At 41.9% G+C, this 24374-nt stretch overlaps 1 protein-coding gene across 1 annotated transcript in view; it reads right to left on the bottom strand.

Annotated features, from left to right (window-relative positions):
* Positions 1-24374, bottom strand: part of DCLK3 (doublecortin like kinase 3) — a 45503-nt gene that overhangs the window by 10720 nt on the left and 10409 nt on the right. The window contains exon 2 of the mRNA XM_053265776.1: positions 5710-7574. Within this exon, the coding sequence (XP_053121751.1) occupies positions 5710-7574 (1865 nt within the window). The remainder of the gene's footprint in view (positions 1-5709; positions 7575-24374) is intronic.

Genomic DNA, 24374 nt, shown 5'->3' with positions numbered 1-24374 from the left:
GTACTTTTGATAGGAATATTGCTTCAACCACACATTTCTCTCCTTTGTACTCTCTTCTACAATAAAAATCTTTTTATTTATGTATTTTTTTATTTTATCTTGTCTCAGTCCACTTCATTTCAGAACTTCCGTGAAGCTGTTCCTTCCTGAGCTAAATTCCCTAACCCCACGTGAGCCCAAAAGGCAGATTTTGGTGTGTGCACCAATCACTCTGGACCAGTTTCACTAACAATTCCCATTTTTCAAAAGCTGACTAAAAAAATGAAGACTAAGCAACATCTACAAAAGTTAACAAAGCAGTAGGTTACACATGTACCATGCATACATACATAAATACATACTAGTGGTAGGCAGAGCCTTAAGATGAAGGAGGGAGGATTAGACACCAGATTTGATAGTGTCCAATCCAGTGTTCCTTCTAATTTTTATCATCAGTGAGCGGAAAGAGTTTTGTTCTGGCCGACAGTATCAAGGCAGTGTGCACACATAACTCTCTCTCCCTCTCCCTCTCTCTCTCCCTCTCTCACACACACACACACCCCATACCAGGAAATAATCCCCCCCACACAGTCCCTCTAGCTACACTCCTTTCCATCCCCACCCCACACATCGACACACACACACACACACACACACACACACAAGTCCCTCTAGCTACAATGCTTTCCTTCCCAAGTTGGGGACCAATCTTGCTCTTTAAGTTCCCCAGCCCTCCCTGTGTCACCTCCTCCGCGGCTGCTGCTCCCAAGTCTGCCCTTTTGCTGCCGCTGACTGCTACTCCTGCCCCGAGACTCCCCCCTGTCCCGTCACCGTGTGGGCTCTTGCCATGGCAAGAACGGGGGGGGGGGGATACCTCCTCTCTGGTCCTCTGCTCAAAATGCACCCACGACCACCACAACTATTTTTAGAAGAGAAAGAAAGCTGATGGGGTTTCTGCTACATGTGGACTCAGGGAGGTGGTATTCCCCTGATCTTGCCATGGCAAGAGTCCATGTGGCATTGGGAGAAAGGGGGGGGGACTCGGGATAGGAGCAGCAGCCACAGAGGTGAAGGAGCAGCAGCGGGGGGGCAGTGGCGGCAGCAAAAGGGCAGATTCAGGTGTAACAGCCACCAAGCAGCACTGGGAGGAATGGGCAGAGGAACATTTGTGGTGGCAAAAGAACGAAGAAGAAGAAACTTCCCATCGGCAGTGAGTGCGAGATTGAAGTGAGCGGCTGTTTGTGATCGCTGCATGGGAGGATGGGCTTTGTGTGTGTGCACATGCAGCCGTGCAACTTAGAGGGAAGAGGTGTCCAATCCCCCTCCATCTATTTAGAATTGGGCCGGGACCCTTTTGAAATCCAGGCCAAGAATTAGTCAATTTAACTTTTCCCCAAGTAAGCTTTTGCTGCCACTCCATTTATACTGCTTAACTAGACACAGCAGGGAAGGCTTCCTTTAGGCCCTGGATACTGTTGAGAGCATGTGCATCAGAATCCAGGGCTGTCAGGAACCATGGGAACTATGCTTTCCTTATATATGATATGCTGCTGTGCACGCTTGTGGCAATATCCAGAACTGCTAGAACTCTGAAGAAAAGGAGGCAGTGATGAGGGCTCCCATCAGGAACACTATTTATCTATCTATCTATCTATCTATCTATCACATTTGCATACCACTCAAAACGCAAGTCTCTAAGCAGCACTTCACCAAGTTTAGGGCTGAGGTTTGATGCCAAATATCTAGAGGACATTCGGCAACACAATCTAGCATCTCCACAGTTTTTTTTACCAGCACATGTTCATAATTAGTGCACACAGTTTTTGCGCAGTAGTTGTAAAGGGATACCAAGTAACACAGACAAGAAAGCAGGATCAGTATGGAGCACTATGCATACAGGCACTCTTACAAGCTTGCACACTCAAAGACCTGTTTATTTATAAAACAAAGAGTGGCAAGGTCAGGGAGAGAAAGAAGAATCTGTCCTGGCAGTTCCATCCCACACCAGCAACTTGGAAAATGTTTTGATGGAGATTATGTTTTTCCCTTTCTGAGGGCCCTCATCTTACTGGCTCTGTGCTTCTTAAAAGTAGCCAGGCCAGTACTGGCCACCACTGGTCTCAACCACTGCCCATGTCCTCACCTCCTTCTCTTGCCAATCACATGAGTTTCAGGATTGTATACCTAGTAATGATCTGGATATTAGGCCTGTGCTTTAGCTACTCCGAATATGAATGAACTGCACCAGTGTGCAAGTGTTGCACGGTGATGGCCTCTTACAGCATGGCCATCTCTGCACAGTACCATTCACATCTGGTATGGGTTGGGGGGGAAGGGCTCCTTTAAGGGAAGCCAAGCCTTTGCAGGGCACATCAGGTGTTGAGCACAGGGAGCAAGGGGAGGGATAGTTACTTTGAGCATTATCTCTGAGAATTCTATGGGGGAAATGCTCATTGGAACTATCTCTTCCATCGGTCCCCTCACACACCTTCTGCTACAGGGTGGTATGGGGCTTGGCTCCCTGTCAAGGAGCTGCCCCACACATGATACTTTGAGAAGGCAGCCATGCAGAATACCAGCACAACAGTGCAATATATTTGGATTGGGTGTGGCTGAAGCAAAGGCTAAAAATAAAAATAATTGTGTAGAATGCTTCCCTGCTTTTAACAGTTCTTTGGGGTTTCCCCTTCCTCTGCCAAGGATTCCCTCAAACTTTGTCCTCTGTAAGCCAAATGATACTCAAATCTTTGCTTCATGTATGGATGCTCATTTCAGTAATACAAAACCTGAATCGTAGCAGTTATTTAACTTGAAGGCAATCTTTTGGCCTTTTGTCAGTAGTACAAGGATAAATTTCGATACTGCCCACAGAAAACAGTTGTGACACACAGAAGTGCCAAAGCATAACATGTGTGTTATTAACTCAGTTATTTCATATATATTTTTCAAAAAGGAGTTCTGCTAATGTAAAATGCCCAACACCTTTCACATCAAAAAAAGAAAAAAGAAAAAAAGGAAGACGAATAAAAGATCATGCCAAAGGCCTCTGCCTGGTCAACAAGACGGATGGCATAAACACTGATGGGTATGGAAGATAATTGGGAAGAGGGAGGCATGAGAGGAAAGATTGGAGTTCATTTGTAGGCCTACTGAATTTGAGATGCCAATAGAAGATCCAAGTAAAAATACTGGGCAGGCAGTTGAAAGGGTAAAAATACGTGACTGGCCAAAATCCCAGTATTGTGCTATAGGCTACAAAACTGCACTGAGATATTACACCCCACTTCAAGTACTTGCTTCTACTCCCCATTCACTCCTGTTGAACTTATCCCCCCAGATCTTCCTTCTTCACACTTCCGCCTATCAGGGACATGCCTAGAAAACCTTAACCTGCACTGGGGTACTTAGATGGGGGAAGGAGTGGGTGAAGAGTTTTACCCTGTAGTTTATCTCCCCCCCCCCCGCTCTGTTAGTTACTTCAGTTTTATTTAGAATGTAATTTTAATGCTGTCTTGTTTTGCATATTTTTGTACACCGCCCAGAGTCTTCGGAGTGGGCGGTATATAAAATGTTTCAAATAAATAAATAAATAAGAGTTGCTGCTGCCTTTTAATCCTCTCAACTGTTCTGCTGATATTAGGAATTAAAAGAACCCCAGCAGGAAAAGAACCCTAACATAACTTCCATTATTTGTTCACAGGTCAAAGCTACACAAAGCTGCTAGATGGGAGGGAATGCAGTAGAGAGGAAGAGAAGACATGGATGAGATGGAAGCCAGGTACCAACAAAGTCTGCTTGCTCTGCCTCCCTGGATAGAACAGTTAATCCCACTCATTACTCATAAGTATCAAGTCGGGATTTTATTTTATTTTTTGCAGCTTCTTCATTTATTAGTGCAGAAAGTCTTCAGTGTGAGAGCTGTAAATCTGTTGTTTATTGTATAAACCTTCTTAGATCTGAAAAATCAATTTTCTTAAGAAAGGGGGTGGAAGAAGTACAGCTGTGGGTTTGGATTATGTGTGGGAAGAGAAGAGATGCAATCACTGTATTTCAATATCACAGACCATAGTGGGGGAGATAGGAGTAACAAATGAAATGTCAACATACAAAACAAATATCAGTTGTATTAACTGTTTCAAACGATAGTTATTGGTTTCTTAAATCTGTGTAATTTTTCATCAAGCAGCCTCACCGCTGGAGTTTGTGATTATTTGGCAAAGTACCAAGGAAGCTACCACTCCAGTTACAGAGTGCTGAGTTTAGTTGTTGCAGCTATTTAAGTAACAGCATGGAGATCACTGTAGAGTCTAAGTTACTTAACTAGTTTATTGGTGAAGTACATTTGAAATAGGAAAGACCTATCTATCAGCTACCTAATGAATAGGTAGGGAGGGAGAGAGATGTTTCTATCTTCTCTCTAAAAGGAAAGGAAGAGGACTGACTCATTACAGGATGTAGCTGAGGAGTCAAGGTAGGGGTCATAGAGTAGAGGCAAGCTGCAACAGGTAAGGAGACCCTCAGTAACTATCTCTACTCCCAGTGCCCCTAGTGGTCATTAGGCTAGTTGGTGCAAAAGGTGGTTGCACTGGAACTCCATATCCAACACTCACAAAAGGGCTTTTTGTGATTCAGATTTCTACTTACAATGCAGTCTCCAAGTCATAAAACAGATTTAATTAGTGGATGGTGCTCAGCTCTCTTAGATATACTATTCATTGCACTTGTGCCACTTACTATCAGTCATGCTGCTAGGGGAGAGACTAAATAATTCCTTCTGAGGGTTCTTTCACATGATATGGCCTGAAGTCTTCCCATAGGGCAAGCATTACAGGGAGTCACAACTAATCAGGACCTCCCGGCTGCATACACCCATATCAAACATGCATTTATGATAGGCTTGCCTTACAACTGTGATAAACAAGTTTCCCTCAGGTGACAAGGCACGGGGGTGGTGGGGAAGAGTTTCATTTTCATTTCAGGCCATCTATATGCAAGCACAAATTAGTCCAAAATATATGTGGAGAGCTGGACAAATAAATGTTTTCATGAGCTACAAGCATTTTCTGGCCTATTTGCCAGGCTAATAAGTTCTATGCTTTGCATTTATTTAGTCTGATTGATATACATGCATGCTAAAACTATAACATATGACTTTGGGTCTCGGTATATATTCAGTTCCTCTGAATATTAGTTGTATAGTCTCTTTTTATATGAGAGTTTTCGTTGGGGAGGGGGGCATAGAATTGTTCTATTCTGTCCATTGAGTTCTGCTTACTGGTTTAAGGAACTTGTGTGTTGTGACTTGACCTTTCATGTACTTCAGTGTCCACAATTATATTGGATATCAAGGGTTTCACTCCAGAAATGTGCATCAGGAAACAGACATTTGTCCTGCTATTTACACAATATAATGTACATGTATTTTCTGGTGCAAATATTACTACTCAAGTCCATAAAAACAAGTGGAACTGACCACTGCCTGATGACTTGGAACCAATCTCTTTGCAGTTCTCCAAACATTAAAAAAAATCATCAAGAATCTTTATACACTGAAAGGCTAAACATTAATGATCTTCTTTCAGATACTTTCCTTCATAAGTATAATGTTTTGTGCTATTTTTCTGCTTGATGCCTGCATTTGAAATGCCACAAGACATTTTGATCATCAGTATCTCCATTATACATACATACACTTCAGTTAATTAAGAGACATAATGTTTCAGCACTTACCAGAAGATTTTCTGGCTTGAGATCTCTGTGGACAATGCTCTTGCTGTGAATATAAACTAGAGCTTCACACAAATCAGTTATCATGAGAGCAGCATCCCGTTCTGTGAATTTCACACTCTCTATGATAGCATCAAACAGGTCCCCACCAGGAATGTACTCCAAGATTAAATAGATCTCTGCATCAGTTTCAAATACTTCAATTAAACTAACAATGTTGGGGTGAGAGAGGCTCTTGATGATCAAGATTTCATTTTCTAGCATGTCTTCTTTTCCTTTCAGCTTGGATTTATCGATGATTTTCATGGCATAGTTCTGACTGGTGCTGTGGTGGTGGCATTCCATCACAACCGCAAAATTCCCATCTCCAATGGTCCTGCCAATCTTGTAACAGTTCTCCACATCTGCTCTGCTAGACACATCATGTTTCAGCCTTGTATCACTGGCCCTACGTATCTTGTTTGTCTCTTTGTTGGCTTTAGGTTCTCCTTCTCGTTCATGCCTAATCAATTTTCCCTCACCATGCCCCACTTTCTGTTCTCCAATAGTTTCCTCTTTAGACTTCCGTACATCTTCTCTCTTCCCCTGAATGTTTGATGGTTTTTCCGTATCCACCTGAGAACCCTTTATCAACCAACAGCTTTGATTTACACTAGAACATTTTCTCTGTTCCTTTTTTAGTTCATAAGCATCTCCTACTATGGTATGCTGACTTTCTATGGGCTTCATCTTTATCCTTCCTAATTCTTTGTCATGGCTCGCCAGGGTTTTCTCTCTCTCAATGCTCTTCTTCTGTTTCTCTGGCTCTTTGCTTGCATTGCTGTGTAAGGATGTCCACGAACTTTGACAACCAGCATCACTCCATGTAATTTCACCATCTTTCACTGAACTTTCTGATAATTTCCTGCAATCTCTCAGTTTTGCAGGCCTTTCTACATTGTATCTCTGACATGTTCTCATATTCAAATCTCTGCTCTCAAATGGAAGATCAGCCTGTTTTTCCTTCTGTAGCTTTTGCTGGAATTGCCTCTCTCTTTGGCATTTCTCACACCTAACGATCATGTCTGAACTCTTTTCTGCGTCACTTTCAGGATGTTTCTCTTCTTTAAAGTATCTCTCAACTTCTCTAGTTTTTCTAGAAGGCTTCACATCTTGTTCTCCATTCCAGTTGTGTCTGTTCCATTTCTTTTTGGTTCTCACCTTCTCTTCTTGTCTAACCTTATCATGTCTGTTTATTAGTTTAGGAGATACAGCATCTATGCAGTTCTTGGCAACCACAGGCTCAAGGTTGTTTTCTACCTTGGAAGTCTTCTCATAGAGCCTGTTTCTAGGTTTCTGGGGTTGCTCCCAGTTTTGTGTAGTTCCAGGAGCATAAGGGTTCTCAGGATAAAGTTCTTGGATTGCCACTTCTAGGTTCTTCAGGGTTAGCTGCTCTTTCCCCATAGCTATAAAAGCATCACCTTCTCTAAAGAACTCAGAAACGCTTCGGATCTCCCTTCCCTTCAAATTATATAGTTTTCGCACACGGTCATTCTTCCAACGTGGAAATCCCAGGGCTTCTGAAATATCAGCAATCAGCTGTTCAAATGTCTGAACAGAACGCCGATTGAGAAGCAAGGTAATCTTCCTGACTGTGTGCCCACAGGGTTTCACCACTGTGACAATCCTTGGCTTTACTGGGCTGTTCTCAGAATGGATAGTGTGGAAACCAGTCCGGGAATTTATAAATGGGGAGCTGAAACAGTTTGTACCAAAGAATGGCTTTCCAAAATTTCCACGGCCAATTGGTGGGCAAGTACCTTGAAGTCTCCTCTCTGTTATACTTGAGCTTATACAATTTAAAGCATGATCAAAAAATCCCCGAGGTTCTGTAGAAAAGAAAGAAAATAGTTTATTTTTCTTTACTGTGATTCTCTGGGTGGCAACCAAAGTTGCTCCAGAAGCCCTTGCAGACAGTATCCTAAAACAAAGACATCCTGAGCTAGTGAGTTTCTATCCATTATCTGTTTTTATTTATTTATAAAGGGTATCATGGCCCAGTCTCAACCAGTCCTGTGATTTTAAGCTTCACTGCTGCCACCAAATAGACTTTTATATTTTCTCTGGCAGTGTCCATTGAAACAGCCTTCCAAACATCTGTTGAATTCACAGTTAGGTAGTGTGGAAATGCTGCTAAGCGGGGGGGGGCAGGGGCAGACAGAAGCCACAGATTTTTAAATACAAAATAACAAATTTCACTGCAAACCATTCTAATTCAAAACAGTGGGGTTTGGTTTTGTTTTGAAAATTTAGTACAAAGAAAACAGCAGCCATATAACAAATCAAAAATTTGTTTCTTTTTCAGATTTGTAGACTGCCCCCAAACATCTGTCTCTGATGGTTTACAAGAAGCAATTTCTCAGCTCTATTTTCAGCAGCTCTTCTCTCCTGGCTCTCCAAGACTCTCCCAACTGCCCAAATCCATCCCTATTAATACATGTCACTTCACCCACGTTTGGGGGGTTCTCAAATCAGAACCAACAAAAACTAGGAGAAAAAATTCAATTTCTAGACACAACAGTTTAACAGAAACTTTGAACTTTTGATCTTAGAACACAAGCTATTAGAACACACAGGCAGCCATTTTAGTACATAAGCAACCTAATTCATAATATAAAACAAAATGGAGGATTTGTCCTTCACATAGGGACATCCATGCACATGGTGCTTTACAAAGAATGTGATGGCTTACAATCTAGCTATTGACACAAGGGAGGAATGGGAGGGTAAGTAGCAGAAGAATATGCTATTCTTCTATATATTCTTCTATAGTTTCAGTTACATATTTAAGCCAAGTTACGGTATTATTTTTTATTATTTTTTTATTATTTTACATTTATATCCCACTCTTCCTCCAAAGAGCCCAGAGTGGTGTACTACATACTTGAGTTTCTCCTCACAACAACCCTGTGAAGTAGGTTAGGCTGAGAGAGAAGTGACAGGCCAGGAGTCACCCAGCTAGTATCATGGCTGAATGGGGATATGAACTCGGGTCTCCCCGGTCCTAGTCCAGCACTCTAACCACTACACCACGCTGGCTCTGAGAATTGTGCCTAAGGCTACATTAAAAGTAGGGATGTGCAACCCCCCAAACCGGTCCAGTCTGGCCCCGGGGGGGCTGTAGCTTTAAGGGCGGGGGGTAGTACTTACCCCCCCCCGCTGCTCTTCCCCCTCCGGCGCTGTGTTATTTTCCAAAGTTTCTGGGGCAGCAGCGTTCCTCCCTGCCCCCGTCGTTAGCCTGCAAGAGCCGATGTAAAGAGCACGCATGCGCCCGTTCCGGCGTGCGTGCGCACCCACCGCTGCTGCGTGTGCGCTCCACATACGTCACACGTCGACATGTGACGTATGTGGAGCACGCACGCGGCGGCGCCGGGTGCACACGTGCGCCAGAACGGGTGCATGCATGCTCTTTGCATCGGCTCTTGCAGGCTAATGACGGGGGCAGGGGCGGCAGGGAGGAACGCTGCTGCCCCAGAAACTTTGGAAAATAACACAGCGCCGGAGGGGGAAGAGCGGCGGGGGGGGGGAGTACTACCCCCCTGCCCTTAAAGCTACAGCCCCCCTCCGTGCCGAACCGCCGGACCGGTTCGGAGGCCTCCAGCATGGCCTTCGAACCAGTTCGGGCACATCCCTAATTAAAAGTGGGTTTTAAGGATGGATTTTAAGTAAGTAAGAGAAGAGACATCATGCACATGTTCCAGAAGTCAGCTCCAAGCAAAAGAGGTAGCAAGGGAGAAAGAGCAGACACATTTGAGGTAGCAGAAACCTTCGGTAAGTTGAGGGTGATGGGGCTCTAGGATTGAAGGTCACAGGCAGGATAACAACAGGATATGAGCCATAGGGGGCTTTAAAGGTAAGGATAAGGAGCTTGTTCTGGATCCAGGAGTTAACAGAAGCCAGTGAAAGCTGGGCAGGGGAGCTGGGTGTCAAGTGGTTAGTGAATGATTTGGGCAGCAGAATTCCGGATGGAGGTGAGGGGACCAAGATGATCCAATGGAAGACCAGAAGGAGAAAGTTGAAGTAGTTAAGACAAGAGACACAGAATGTGAACTAGAGTTTTTGCTGAGGGAGCAGAGAGGAAGGGCTATATTCTTGCAATATTGTAAAAGGAAAAAGCAATATAATTTGATTGAATATGAGAAATAAAGGAGAGAAAGGAGTCAGACTTAGCCCGGTCTCCCCGCAGATGACTGCCAGGCAGCTGATGCGGCCACCCATACGACCACTGGCTCCGTGACGGAGCCGGTGGGGACTGCAGCGATCGGGGGCACGCAGGGCATCCTGGAGAGACCCCCAAGCCTGGGAGGCTGCTGCTTGGCAGCGCACAGGACATCCTGAAGAGACCCCCGAGCCCACACCACACCAAAAGTAGGAAATCAAAATTTCCTACTTATACGTTCTTGCATATTTAAAGCTTTGGGCCCAAATCTGCTATTTTAAAACAGTTTGGTCATGCCTAGGTGGATGAGAGGGAAAGTGAGGGATGCAACGAATAACAAAAATGATTTTTTCAGGTATGTCTAAGTAAGAGGAAGAAAATGGTAGGTGCATTGCTCAGTAAGGATAGTGAAATGGAAATGGGTGACAAACTGGAATTGCTCAACTTCTATTTTGCCTCCATCAAAAAGTGAACTGCATGCAACCTCACAAAAGCAGTATGAATGGTGAGAGTGGTGATTTGTATCTGTCCAGAAGCTGTTAAAAGCACAGGAGACCAGACTCCTAGTGAGGGGGGCTGGGAATGCCCCCCCCCATTTTTCTGCCCCTCCAAGTTTGTCCAAATATATAACTTTTAAACTGCTATATTTTAATATAATGAAGAGCAACTAAGGTGGTAAAACCTGTTGCCCCTACTTTTTGGCCCCCTCGCCAAAAAAACCAAACTTTTAGCCCTGCAGAAGACCAGTTTGCCCCTTAAATACAGTTTTCTAGTTGGGAGGTAAAAGGGAAAGGTAAAAGGACAAACTAGATGTGACTTCCTTTGTTTGACCCTACATTGATTTTTTAAAAAAATTATTTCATGAGAAAAAGAGATAGAAACATGATTACATCAAGAATTTTCAAAGAGCAGAAGTTACATGTAATAATACAAATATTCTGATAAAAGAAAAAGGAAAAAGACCTCTTCAATCTTATTGCCAATCCTCCCAAGTAGCACAAATATTTATTTGATTGATTGATTGATTGATTGATATACCACCCTTCCAAAATGGCTCAGGGTGGTTTACAGTTAAAACAAACCACTAAAACAGTAAAGAGCTAAAACAAATTAAAAACAATATAACTAACAATTTTAAAACAACAATTAAACCATTACAGTAATTAAAAACCCCAAAATCAGGTTTTAAATTTTAAAATAAACCAGATTTTAAAACCCCCAAAATTTAGGATGCTGAGTAAGCTTGGGTGAAGAGATGGGTTTTCAGGTGTTTTTTTGAAAATTGCCAGAGATGGCAATATAAATGGCATAGTACAATTCAGGAGTATATGTACCCTCAAAAACAAGCAGTTTCTAGGAAAAAATTTCTAAATTAACAAACGGAAGCAAGAAGGCAGGTACTTCCCTTGTATCTAAGTATTACAATTCCTTAATTTAAAAAAAGGTTTCTAGATATATATAACAGCCCCAAAGGAAATGTTATAAGAATTATAAAAGATTAGAGGATAATACTAAAATATCTAAGGCCAGATTTCAAATAGCATTTCCTAAGCTATCTCTACCCTGATTAAGAATATGTTTTACTATTCCTAATTAAAATATATGTGAAAGCTTTGGTATCTGAATATCATGTTCACTAACTATATCAGTGCTGAAAATGGATAAAATCTCAATGAAAATCTAACACCGAGGTCTGGTCTCTGATTAAAACGAGATGGCTTGAACTCCAAAATGTAATACAGAGTTATTCAATAAAAGAAGTATGAAGTCTACCTACACCACAACTCAAAGAAAACATCCTCTAACTATGATCAATTCTTCCATCCTGTAAGATAACGACTGGACCATTTTACTCAAGGAAAATTTCACTGTCCAAAAACTATAGACTGTTGATAAGATAAACTCAATCATTGTCCAGTGTAACGCAAACCAATTTACTTCAGAGAACATCTACGTCCCCAATCTTCCAAAATGACCTCAAGCCAAAAAAAAGCACTGACCATCTATATTTAAATCTTCCTTTAAAAAAAATAAATCAGTCAAGTCGTTCTCCAAAAGATTTCTTAAGGTAAAAAAACCCTACTTTTTCAAACATTTCGTATGCAAATAATATCTTGATATTTCCAGATACATTTCTCTCTCCGTCTTGTCTGGAGCGAAGGTTTTAAGTCTCAAAGTCTTTGAAAAATCAAAGCCCGTGGAAAGGAAAGCTCTGTCTCATTGTTCTGCAGCAGTTTTTTGGGAGATTCTTCCAGTCCAAAAATAGACAAAGGAGTAGATTCTTGTACTTCCGGAGAGGCCAGTTTCTCTCCAGACGAATCAAATCCAGGTTTCACTTCAGCCAAGCCAGAATCCGGGATAAAAGAATATAGATAAATTGATTTTTTGTAATGAGCTGCATTAGCCGACTGCCCAGCAGCTACGAAACCACGCTTTTCAGAGGGGAAAGGAGAGTCAACAGACAGGGACAGAGGCAAAGCTCCTGTCAGAGCTGGAACACCTGTCCCTTCTGGCCAGCATTCCTCCCTCTGAGCCTGTACTCTGGCCAAATGTCACTGTCGGGGATCTGGGGCAGGCACCTCGACTTCAGCCGCCTCGAGGCTTCATCAGGAGGAGGGAGTGAAGGAGGCAGAGGGGCCTGCAGGCCTATCAGCACTGAGTTGACTGGAGTTTCAGCTGCTCCCCCTGCTCTGGGTTTTCATCTGAGCAATCCTCCTTCACGATCTGCATGGGAGTCATCACATCTTTATTTGTTATTTATTTGTGAGGAGTGGGGTAGAATCTGGACTGAGTCAGGATTGCAGTTTAGCGTTGGTAAGAAAACACCTATCTAACTTAAAACAGTTTGAGAATTCACAGCCAGATGAATTTCATCCCCATAAGAACTTGCTGATATTGTCTCAGATCCTTCCAACCCTCTGTGACCCTGCCATGCCTATGATTCAAGGTACAGCCTGCATTCCAAGAAGGAAGTTTTATCTCATCATAAAACTCCCACATGAAATCTACCTTCATGGAAACAAACTGTGAAAGCTGTGGAAACAGCAATTGACATTAAAAGTATGGTGCTAAAAACCGGAATCTTGTAAACAGCAATAAAGTAAGGTAAAGTTGTGCCCTCGAATCGGTGTCGATTCCTGGTGACCAAAGAGTCATGTGGTTTTCTTTGGGAGAATACAGGAGAGGTTTACCTTTGCCATCTCCCATGCAGTATAAGATGATGCCTTTCAGCACCTTCCTATATCGCTGCTGTCCGATACAGGTGTTTCCCATATTCTGGGAAACATACCAGCAGAGATTCGAACCAGCAACCTCTTGCTCGCTAGGCAAGTCATTTCCCTGCTGCGCCATTAGGTGGCTCAATAGCAGATCCTAAATATGTGCAGCAGGTCATCTCACAAGCTCTCATTTTAAGAACATAAGAACAGCTCTGCTGGATCAGACCCAAAGCCTATCTAGTCTAGCATCCTGTTTCACATAGTGGCCCACCAGATGCCTCTGGGGAGACCACAGGCAAGAGGTGAAGGCATGCCCTATCTCTTGCTGTTACTCCCCTGCAACTGGTATTTTCCTCTGTCAAGTTGGGCAATTCTCATGTCTACGTGAGAAAGCTAAAACATTTTAGTGTAACAAGGAATTTCAGTGAATAATGTTGACATGCAAATCCTGTATATTACTTCTCTGAATTTTACCTTGTTATCTTCAGTTTAAGTTACAGGCGACAAAACACACCTCACTAAACTGAAATAAGGTACACAAAGGCATATAAACACACAGAGAGGCGGTTCCCATGATTAGTGGGAACCACCAAAATGGGGTTAGCATGGAGAGCGGACTAAGCCCGCAGACTAAGCCCGCGGACTAAGCCCGACTGATGACTCGTCAGTCGGCTGCGGGCGGCCAAACCGGCCGCCCACACAACTGCCAGCTCCATTACGGAGCCGGCTGGGGAGTTCCGGGGCCATGTGGCTGCTCAGGGCATGCTGGAGAAACCCCCGAGCCAGGAGGCTGCTTTTTAACCTCCAAGTCAGGGGTCTACTCGTGAGTTGTTGCGGCGTAGAGTCGCGCCATGGCAACTCATGATCAGAAAGCCCCGGTTAGCGGAGTGCTCACTCCGCTAACCTGGGCTTAGGGCAGGGGTAGTTAAGTGGGTGACCCGCTTCCATGAGACCAGGCTCGGCTGCAAGCCCAGTGGTTCTCACGATCTGCCAAAATCAGGCTAGGCTCCCTTAGCCCAATTTTGGCAGACCGTGAGAACAGCCTCAGAGAGTTCTATTCTACTACTAATTACACTGATCAGAGGTAGTCCTTGTGACCAATTGATTCTTTTTTTTCTGCAGCCTATTTTATTATAGCAAGGAAATATATTTCTTCCTGCAAAAGGGGCTAATTCAAATACATTATTAGTTGCCTGAAATACAAGTAATGGATTTCTATAACTAAAATCTGAAAACATTCTTGCTTGTAGGAATTTCATGTGCCTCTCTGGCTGCAGATCTCCACACAAAGGCACAGCGAATATCCCATTCTTCTCTACAGAAACAATGCAAACAAAAGTGATAAAACTATTTTCCTCCCACAGCATGACCTCAGAGTTGTAACAAAAATGTAACTTTTCATTTTTTCATACACAGTCATCCTGGTCTATTATTTGTATGGCTATAAATAAATATATTCGGAGCCCAGCAATATACCTGTTGTGTGGTCAGTGTAAATCTAAATCAGGATAAAAGCAGTCCTCATTTCATAGGGAAGAAGGAAAACCTTAAAGAACATTACTGGGCACAAGCAGTGTTGTGTGGGCTGCACAGCCCTAGAAGCACAGAAAAGCTGCTGTTTGTTTTGTTTTTTTTAAGCAATTTTTTAGACTTCATGTTTGCAAATATATGTTTGAAAGTCTGTGAACCATGCTGGCAAAGTTACTCAAAAGCCAAAGGAGTAGCTGAATATATTTTCCAATGGATGTGATGGTGCTTTAATGTTCTTCATAGATCGTTGCCCCTACATATGAGAAGTGGAATAAATTATGACATTTATTCTATTGCAGGAATACATGCAGAATAAATTGTGCGAATTTAGAAAAGTCATGCAAATTTGTATGATATACAGAGGGGGCAAAATTCAGCTTCTCTTGTGAAATAATATACGTTATTGTGAAACATAATTTTCACCTTTTTATTTTAGCAGCCTTATAGCCTGGGCATAATAAGGCAAGAGTTTGGGAGGAGAGTTCTTAAAATGGGAACAGTTTCGAAGGAGCACACACTGAGTTTTTTCCCTTATAATCTCACATGATTTACAGCCACAGATTTGCCCCAGCCATGGAATTCATTTTTCTATTTCCTTCAGGGCTGATACTTAAGACAGTTTCTCATGACTGTTTTTAAAGCTGACCTTCTCAGAGGATTGTCATAAGGTGAATCAGTCTTTTGAAGCATGCAATACATTTGCACGTTGTGACTCAAACTGTTGTTTAACCCAGTTCCTGAAGACATTTCAAGATGTGTGAAGTCTGCTTTCAGACCATAAGCTGCTTTCAGACCTTCAGCATGGGTAGAAAGATTGGACATGGAGACAGGAGAGGGGGATTGTGACAGCAAGCTCCATCCCCCGGACTATGCATGCATCTTGAAGGTCTGAAAAGAACCTACATGAGTACACATATAGTACATGAGTACACATGAACTCCATTCAATTGAGAACTCCACCTCTTACAAACCCTGCACCTACAGCACTACCATTCCCACCCATTTGCATTCATTCTACCAAGAGTGAAGGTCTGAAAGTGACTCATCATATATTGAACCAAAAATTCAACTCACTTCAACTGACAAAGGAACATTTTTCATGAAGAATATTTCTATAAGATACGCAAGCACTTCCAGACAGAGCACTTCAGATAGAAATGTCTAACAAAGGCAGCCAACCCAGGTGTTCCCTCTATGACAAATCAATTCAGACTCCAGTTTGAAAGCATGCAAAACTTCTAGCAGAAACAGGAGAATAAGAGGCATCACCTTAAGTGCAACAAAGCCTTTTATTTTAAAAATAGCAAAACACAGTTTGTTCTTGATATTTTTGTTTCCATCCAGTAGGGGTAGGGGTGGAGGGAAGGCGATAAATGAGAAGAGACTTTCCTTGGTTAGATTTTTTAAAAAGAGAGGAAAGGAGACTGGCATTTCTATTAGTAATACGTTCTCAAGTGTGAGGGGTGGGGGGTATGACTCTTCCAAATATATTATTACACAGTCAACCCTTTGAAAGAACATGGTAACACACTGATATTTGGATTTACATTACGAATGACCCATAATTTGCCAAATTATCATGCAAAATAGTTTTCAGTGGTCATTTTCTCAGCTCAGTGATGACTAAATAGTTTTAATTCTTCTCCACTGAAAGACACTGCATGAAGTCTAACAATACCAAAATTACACAGCACACAAAGGATTCTACTGTGGCAGACTCACAAATCACTGCACTGGAGAACACATAAAGGCCAACGAAAGGGGAGCAACACTTTTGCATATAACATGCCAGAGCCGGGCTCCGTTCAGAGCAGCCCCTTGCATGCCATTGCTTCCTTCTCCAGCATTCAGAGGTTTGCAGTGCACAAACAGCGGTTATCTGTAGTATGTAACTTGAATCTTTTAGAACTGTATTGACTTAGAGCTCCTGTTCCTTAAAGTAAATTATTCACTGTGGCAACTTGCAAGGCCAATGTATGTGCATGAGACTGTGGAAAAGGGGAAGCAAAGAAGGCAAGACACTAAATAACAAGTGTATTAAATTAGTCAAATGGAAACAAAATGTGATCACAGGCATCCTTTTACATCAAGTAAATTTTACATTGGCATTGTTTACACACACACACACCCCACTTAGAAATGGAAACCTGCCTTCTTACTCTGGGTTAACAGAGCACAAATACACACAGGCAATGAAACTTTACAGGTGTAAAAATGATGGTGCATTAAAATGGAGGGAAACACACACACAGGTATTTTTCAAAACCCAAACTCACTCCCATCAGATACAAGAAATTTCATATTTGCAGATACATAATTAGTACTTCCTTAATTCTAAAATAATTTACAAATCCACATGTACAGGGAAACAAGTTTTTATATAACCTTTTCTAGAAGTCCACTAAGATTTAAAGTGCAACTTGCCTCCTCATATATACTCCCCTATGCTAATCATTTTGCAAGCCCATCTATGTCCAAATGCAGTTAACATATTGGATACCACCAAACAATGTCTGGAACTTTGGAGAGAGGGGAGAACCATCTCTGTTGGTAGATTATGGCAGCAAATTCTCAAACTGATAACTACTTATGAAGAGTCCTGTGTGACCCAACCTGAGCCTGCCCAAACAGTTTTATTCACTCAATTTTTGTGTAAAACATAATGCACTCAGATGGCATAAATATGTATTATTATTTTATTAATTCACTGTTTCAGTCTAAAACCATTTGGGATCCTGCCTCTCCTAGAGCTGGGACTGATTTAATTCTCAACCGGAGATCTGCAGTGGAAATTTTTCCCATATATTGGGAGATTTTTCCAAAATGGAAAATTTCCAATACTTCCGTTTTCTATGGAATTTTTTTCATTTCTAAAATTTCTACTTGGCTACTTGAAAAACTTTTCAGATACACCAAGAGGAAATTAATATGGTGGAGGTGGTTTTTTACTGTGTAAATTGGTCAAGCAACATACGTATGAGATCACAAACTATTTGGTGCATCAGGAAAATTTGTATAGTTTGAAAAAAGTATTATGCAGATAGAGATATTTGCATGGGAAATGTGCAAAAAAAAATCCACAATTTTTTTTTTAATTCAATCTTTTCTGGATTGAAAACATCTCCTCTTTCAGCTGAATATAAGAGATCAAGAAGGGGCAAAGGGGTTGGTATTCAAATCCCCACTCCTGCCTCAATGTTTTGAATTAAGGCTAACAAAGTTCCCTGTTTAACCAAGATTCTTAGTAAGCTTCAATTCCTTTTTAAGAATCCTGGTAAAGCAGGGAACCTGAGAAGAGAGTCTGATATAGGAAAAGAAGGGAATGCAAGTTGAGCAAATGATCCCACAGCCCACTCAAAATTTCTTAACCACAGTTAAAAGAGCCTTAACTCTCCTACATATTACATATTCAACAGCTCTTCAAGATCAAAATAATCTGATGAGAATGCTGAATGCACTCTCAAAGAGAACCAGAAAGAAGAGAAGATTCCGCAAAGTGGCGTAAGTGGTAAAATAGTCAAGTACTACCTAATAGCCAGCGTGGTGTAGTGGTTAGAGTGCTGGACTAGGACCGGGGAGACCCGAGTTCAAATCCCCATTCAGCCATGAAACTAGCTGGGTGACTCTGGGCCAGTCACTTCTCTCTCAGCCTAACCTACTTCACAGGGTTGTTGTGAAAGAGAAACTCAAGTATGTAGTACACCACTCTGGGCTTCTTGGAAGAAGAGTGGGATATAAATGTAATAATAATAATATATTAATAATAATAAGGTGGCTTATATAATGGGAAAACGTATGCAATTACTCACAAAGTGATCCTAAGAGTTTTTTTTAGACAAGAGGACAAATAGGGAAGTAATCTTTTCACTTCCAAAAGGAGAAGATTTTCTCTCAATTCATAGCCAGGGAACACATCTGCCTCCCCATCTCTGATTTTTTTTTTTTTTTAAAGGAAGTTAAGTCACATTTGTTCACCCAGGCTTTTAATTAGATTTACAGTTTTTAACAGTTTTTACATTGTATTACATTTTAAATTGTTTTAATGCTGTTTTAATTTGTACAGTTTTTGTTATGAACTGCCCAGAGACACAAGTTTTGGGTGGTGTGTAAAATTTGTTAAATAAACAAATAAATAAAATACTGAAAATGGTTTCTACAAAAAAAAAAAAACACTCTTTAACAACACACATTAAATATTTTATACACAAAAAGCATATATAAAAGCATGAATATTCATATTAAAAAGCTGTCATGTAGTATTTTTGTAAGCATGTAAATTCAGAAGAGTGATCACTCTTCTTAAGCAATAGAAATACACATACACACACACACCAGCTTGCATTTTACTAGCATGCCTCTGTACCACAAAGTCTGGACTTTCTGTGTATAAAACTGCTAAAGTTTGTTCGAACCCTAACCCCAACCCCAACCCATGCTTTTCCAACGGGAGAGTTTTTCTGCATTTTCTAGAGCAGTTAATGTATTTTCCCCCCTGGGATTTCTGATTTGTTTTTGGTAGTCTGGGCGAGGTTTGGAACCTACCTGTGAAAACAGCTTGTTTCTATCTTTCGTGGTTTGGTCTGAGAATTTCATGTCAGTCAGTGAGGCGAGTCTCACGATCAGTGAGACTTGCCAGGAAGGGGTTTGCGGGGAGAGCGAGCTTAGCCCGCTCTCCCCACAGACAAACAGGAAAGCAGCCGGATTGGCTGCCCACACAACTGAGGGCTCCATCACGGAGCCGGCAGGGGCTGCAGGGATCGGGGGCCATGCGGCCCCCGGAAGTTCCAGAATACCCTGAGCAAGTGCGCGGGGCATCCTGGAGAGATCCCCAGAGCCAGGAGGCTTGTTTCAGCCTCCCGGCAGGGGCCTCCCCATATGTTGCCATGGCGCAACAACACACGATACCTCATCTAAGGGGAGGGAGAATTAGGAGGGCTTGCTGCCGGGAGCCGAGCAGCTCCCGTGGCAGCAGACCATCGGGCAACAGCGGGCTAGGCTTCCTTAGCCCACTTTTGATCGATCGTGAGAATCTCCCTCAGTGAGTGAGGCTCAAGTAGCTTCACTCACACACACACACACACACACACACACACACACACACACACACACACCAATCCCACCCTTATGGAAAGACCCAAGAGCAGCAGCTTACATGGGATATTTCATTTTGTCATGCCAGCCACGCTGTGCGTAAGTGACTCACACACTGCCACCAATAGATTTCATGGCTAAGAAGGATTTGAACCAAACCCCAGACACTAGTGAGCAAACTGGCTTAATATTCCACAGCAACAACTTCAGTGATTTGCTAAGTTATGGTTGGAATTCAGCACACCTAACTGTATGTCATAATGCAGCCTATATTGCTGCAAACCATTCTTAATTCTACAGACAAGCTGTTGGAGTGACAGACCATTTTAAAAATGATTACCAAAAGGCTCCTTTATGCATGCAGGTAATTGCCTGCATTTGTGTTGTAATTAGGCTAAATAAAATTACACTAGCAACACAACTGAGAAATGTTCCTAATTTTAATTTACAATGCGGCAAATTACTTCTAGGTAAAATAGACAACTTGCAGGCATTATACAAAACTGTGTATTGTAATTAATTCTAACTACTTTTTCAAGTAAAAGAGAACACAGCAAGTCTGCCCTTGAGACAAAGCATCCTGTTTTGCGAAGTCTGGGTTTGTTGGTTTGTTTTTGAAATGTTTCCCTGCTTCAGCCTGCATTCACCCCTCCAACAGATTCTTGAATCTCCTACTGATTTAAAACAGGAGCAGGTTCTAAAGGAGTCTGTCTGTTCAATTTCCTGCAGTATTCTATGGCTAATTACGTTTGCAAGATGATACAAACCACCCCTGAAGTGATACAAAATGATTTAGAGAGCATCAACAGGAAGAATGGGAAGTGAAATTTAATGACATAATTTTGCTATAGTGGCACCAGACAGATTTTTTAAAAAAATACAATCCTTTGCTTCATGTAGAAGTTAGCAAGAAACACATAACAGCAGAAATTTGATGTTTTGTCTAAAGGCTTCATTAGCGTTAGAGAAAAGGCTAACCAGGATATGCATTTAAAACCACACAGTTAAATGTGGATTAACCACAGCAGATTGACCAGGATTCTGGGTTCTCTCAGTCAGCTCTGCAGGGCTTGGCGATCCTGGTTAATGCTTTAACCAGGATTACCATGATGGTGTGAACACAGCCAAGGCAGGGGAAAGCAAAAAGATTCTATACTGCAGGGTCAACAATTCCCAGGCGCAAGCTCATCATGGTGCCTGGAAATTTAAGCATTGTTTCTGAGCCAGACAATGGACCGATGCAACCAGGAGGAACGAGCAAGCAAGGCAGGGGTGGGTTGCTCCTTCCTTCTCCTGGTCACATCAGTCTTTTGCCTGCCAGAGCCATAGGGAGGTGACCAGGAAGAGAAGGGAGCAATCCACCCCTCCCACCTTGCTTGCTCCCTTCTCTTCCTGGGCACATTGATCCATCGCCTGCCAGAGCCAGAAGGATGTAACTAGAATGTCAAGTAAGCAAGCAAGGTGGGTGGCCTACCCTCTTTATGGAGCAGAGGATATGGTTGGGGGTGAGCAGTGAGTCCCCCACCACTACCATGGACCAGGGGGCAGTCTGGCTCCTGAATTATTGGCTCCTAGAGTCAAGAGAATTTGTCAAGGCCTATACTGAGGGAAACAGCATATTATAGCAACCATTTGATTCTTTGGCGAAGGAGAGAATATAGCTTGGGAAAATATAAATCACAAGGTATAACCCAGGAGCAGGAAGGCAGTGTCTTTCATTTGGGCTTTATTCACATGGCATCTAATTGTTTCAGGGGCTGTTAACCTTGAATCAATAGCTCTTATTTACACAGGTTGGGAATCCCATGTTAGCCCACTGAAGGTACCTACTGAGCTCACCTTTGCACATCTAAGATAGTTACCATACTTTTATTTATTCCAATGTAGCTTTCCCTTTTCTTTCCAATGCACTTAAGCCTCTAATCGTATAAACATAATCAGATGCTAGCTAAGGCACTTCTTATTCCAGGATAGTGCCTCATGTAAAAAAGCCATCTGCAGACTAATCTATCTATTACAACTTATTTTCCTTCAGATATCCCCACCCCCTCTGTCTGCCTCAACACCCTCCTACTCATTCCAATGTGAGCAAACTGTCATTCCCCACATAGTTCTTTCCAGTACAAAGAAAAGAATATGTAGGTAAAATCAAAATGCAACAACCTTGCAAAAAGAAAAAAAAATTAAAAAAATTATGGGAAGGTGAAAAACAGTGGTAGCTCCCAACAAAAGCAATAAAAGAAAACAAAACAGCCAGGCCTGCAGCTACAACTTTTGTGGTTTGTTCCATCATCTTACATAATTATGAAACAGCAAAAAAATTAGCTTAGAATACAAAACAAAACAAGACTTAATTATATCAGGATATGTGCCTAACCATCATCTCAGGTTTTGCACTCAGTAACCAGAACCCAGAGAGATGAAAGCAGATTTACCTCTTAATGAGCAACTGAGTAGAAAACTGCCAGAATCATTTTTTACCTTTATAACTTTATAAAAACAAAACGGAAAAGGACTTTTTTAAAAAATGAAAGCAAAAAATTCAAGCAAGAGGCCTGAAAAATCCCAAAGAGCTCCAAGGGTCAAGCCCCACAGCTTTGTCCTTAACCCAGCTTGAGCCCTAATTCAGCTGAAGACCATATTATGTATCCAAAACACTAATTGTAATTAAGATTGCAGCTAATCAAACTGCTTCAAAATGAGAAAGTCATGAGGGAGGGGATCAAAAAGAGAGAAAGAGAAAATGCCTAGAATGCAAGGTGAGAGACAAAAGCATTCTACAACTTTGCACATGTCATTAACATAATGAGTTCAGTCATTATGAACTATATCCTAATTAGCTTATTAACATAAAGAGGGGAGCATCATCCCATTTTCTTCAATTTGTGTCAGGAAAACCACAGTGCACACATTTTAATTTATCAGCTAAAATGCTGCCTGTTTTCTTACCCCTTTCCCCCTTGCTGCCAGGAACTATTTCCTTGGAAACCATCAGAGCTACGGAATTTTTAAAACTTGTAAACATTTCTCCTTGGCTCCCACTTGAGTAGACATTAGAGGGCCAAGACTCTATTGTTTATACCAATGTACCTGTTTTCTCGGTTTCTTTGTTGTCACAGGTTTTGTGAATAATTTGTTCAACATTTCTTCATAGGAAAAAATGCACAAAGCATATACTCATGGACTGCAGTTAAGTCAGACAATAAGCAAGTCCAAATGAAAATGATCATGTGTAACAAATAATAGGGAACCAGGGAGAAAGCATTCTGGTTTAATGAGGGGTGAGGTAGTTAATTTTGTAAAAAATCAGGATAGCAACAAACATATTCTGGAGGGTTTTTTCTTTTTCCCCATACAATGCCTACATCCAAACTAGGAGTTGTGTATGGGGAATGTTTCTGCACACTCATGGAAAGGCAATTTCCATTTGTGTTCCCTTCCCTCTGTGGCCTCTTGCAAGGACTGTCAGGATCCGGGGATTCTCGTGGACATACAGTATATTCAGGAAGCACAGGTGGCTGCAGAGGGAATGGAAGGTGGGGGGAGACACCAAAAATTGTTCCTCCTCTCTGTGTGCACATAGAAGTGTTCTCTGTGTACAACTTTGAATTTGGATGTAAGCCAGTGAAGGTTGAATTAAAAACACAATACTAATGAAAGCTGACACATTTAAAAATAATTCAGATTATTTATCCTACAATTTGATATTTTAAAAATAAATGCATTATGAATACACCATGTCAAAAGCTTCCACAAGTGCTGTTGAGTGTAAAATACAATATTGTCTAAAAAAATTAAGCTAATAGTTAAGAATTCAGGTTCCATATTCACATATAGCCAAAATCTGAAGCATCTTCACAAACATACCTGAGCTCTCTATGAACTTACAGGAGTTAGACTTCCCCTAAGTCTAAGAGGAGAGCTGATCTTGTGGTAGCAAGCATGACTAGTCCCCTTAGCTAAGCAGGGTCTGCCCTGGTTGCATATGAATGGGAGACTAGAGGTGTGAGCACTGTAAGATATTCCCCTTAGGGGATGGAGCCGCTCTGGGAAGAGCAGAAGGTTCCAAGTTCCCTCCCTGGCAGCATCTCCAAGACAGGGCTGATAGAGATTCCTGCCTGCAACCTTGGAGAAGCAGCTGCCAGTCTGCGAAGACAATACTGAGCTAGATAGACCAATGGTCTGACTCAGAATATGGCAGCTTCCTATGTTCCTAACTTCTAGTTCTGTCTGTTGCCTTGTGCCATGTTGGGGACTGCTGTCAAAGGCCTCACACATTTTGGAAGCCTAAGGTAGGGCTGCAGTCAGACCAGGGCACTCTGCTGCCCCACTGTACATATGGAAGCACCTATTGCAGCACTTTGGATCCTGCCTACATTTCTAGCTATTATACACTTGCATGTTTTCAATGTCTTCTATATCAAATCAATTCAGATTTGAGATTTGTTAGCCAGAGGCTTAGTTTGCATGGCTTGGCATTATATGACTGAGCCTTGGGAGGTTTCCGATACTGGTTTGGAAGGCAAGCTCAAACCACAGTTTGCCAGTTTAGATATAAGAGCCAATTATGATTTGCCACAAACCAGGAAGCAAGCAAGAGAACTGGCATCTTTTAAGTGAGGAGGCAACAT

The sequence above is a fragment of the Hemicordylus capensis genome, chromosome 6 (genome assembly GCF_027244095.1).
Source record: "Hemicordylus capensis ecotype Gifberg chromosome 6, rHemCap1.1.pri, whole genome shotgun sequence".
NCBI lineage: Eukaryota > Metazoa > Chordata > Lepidosauria > Squamata > Cordylidae > Hemicordylus > Hemicordylus capensis.
The sequence above is the reverse complement of the archived record's forward strand: the minus strand, read 5'-3'. Positions and strand labels throughout refer to the sequence as shown.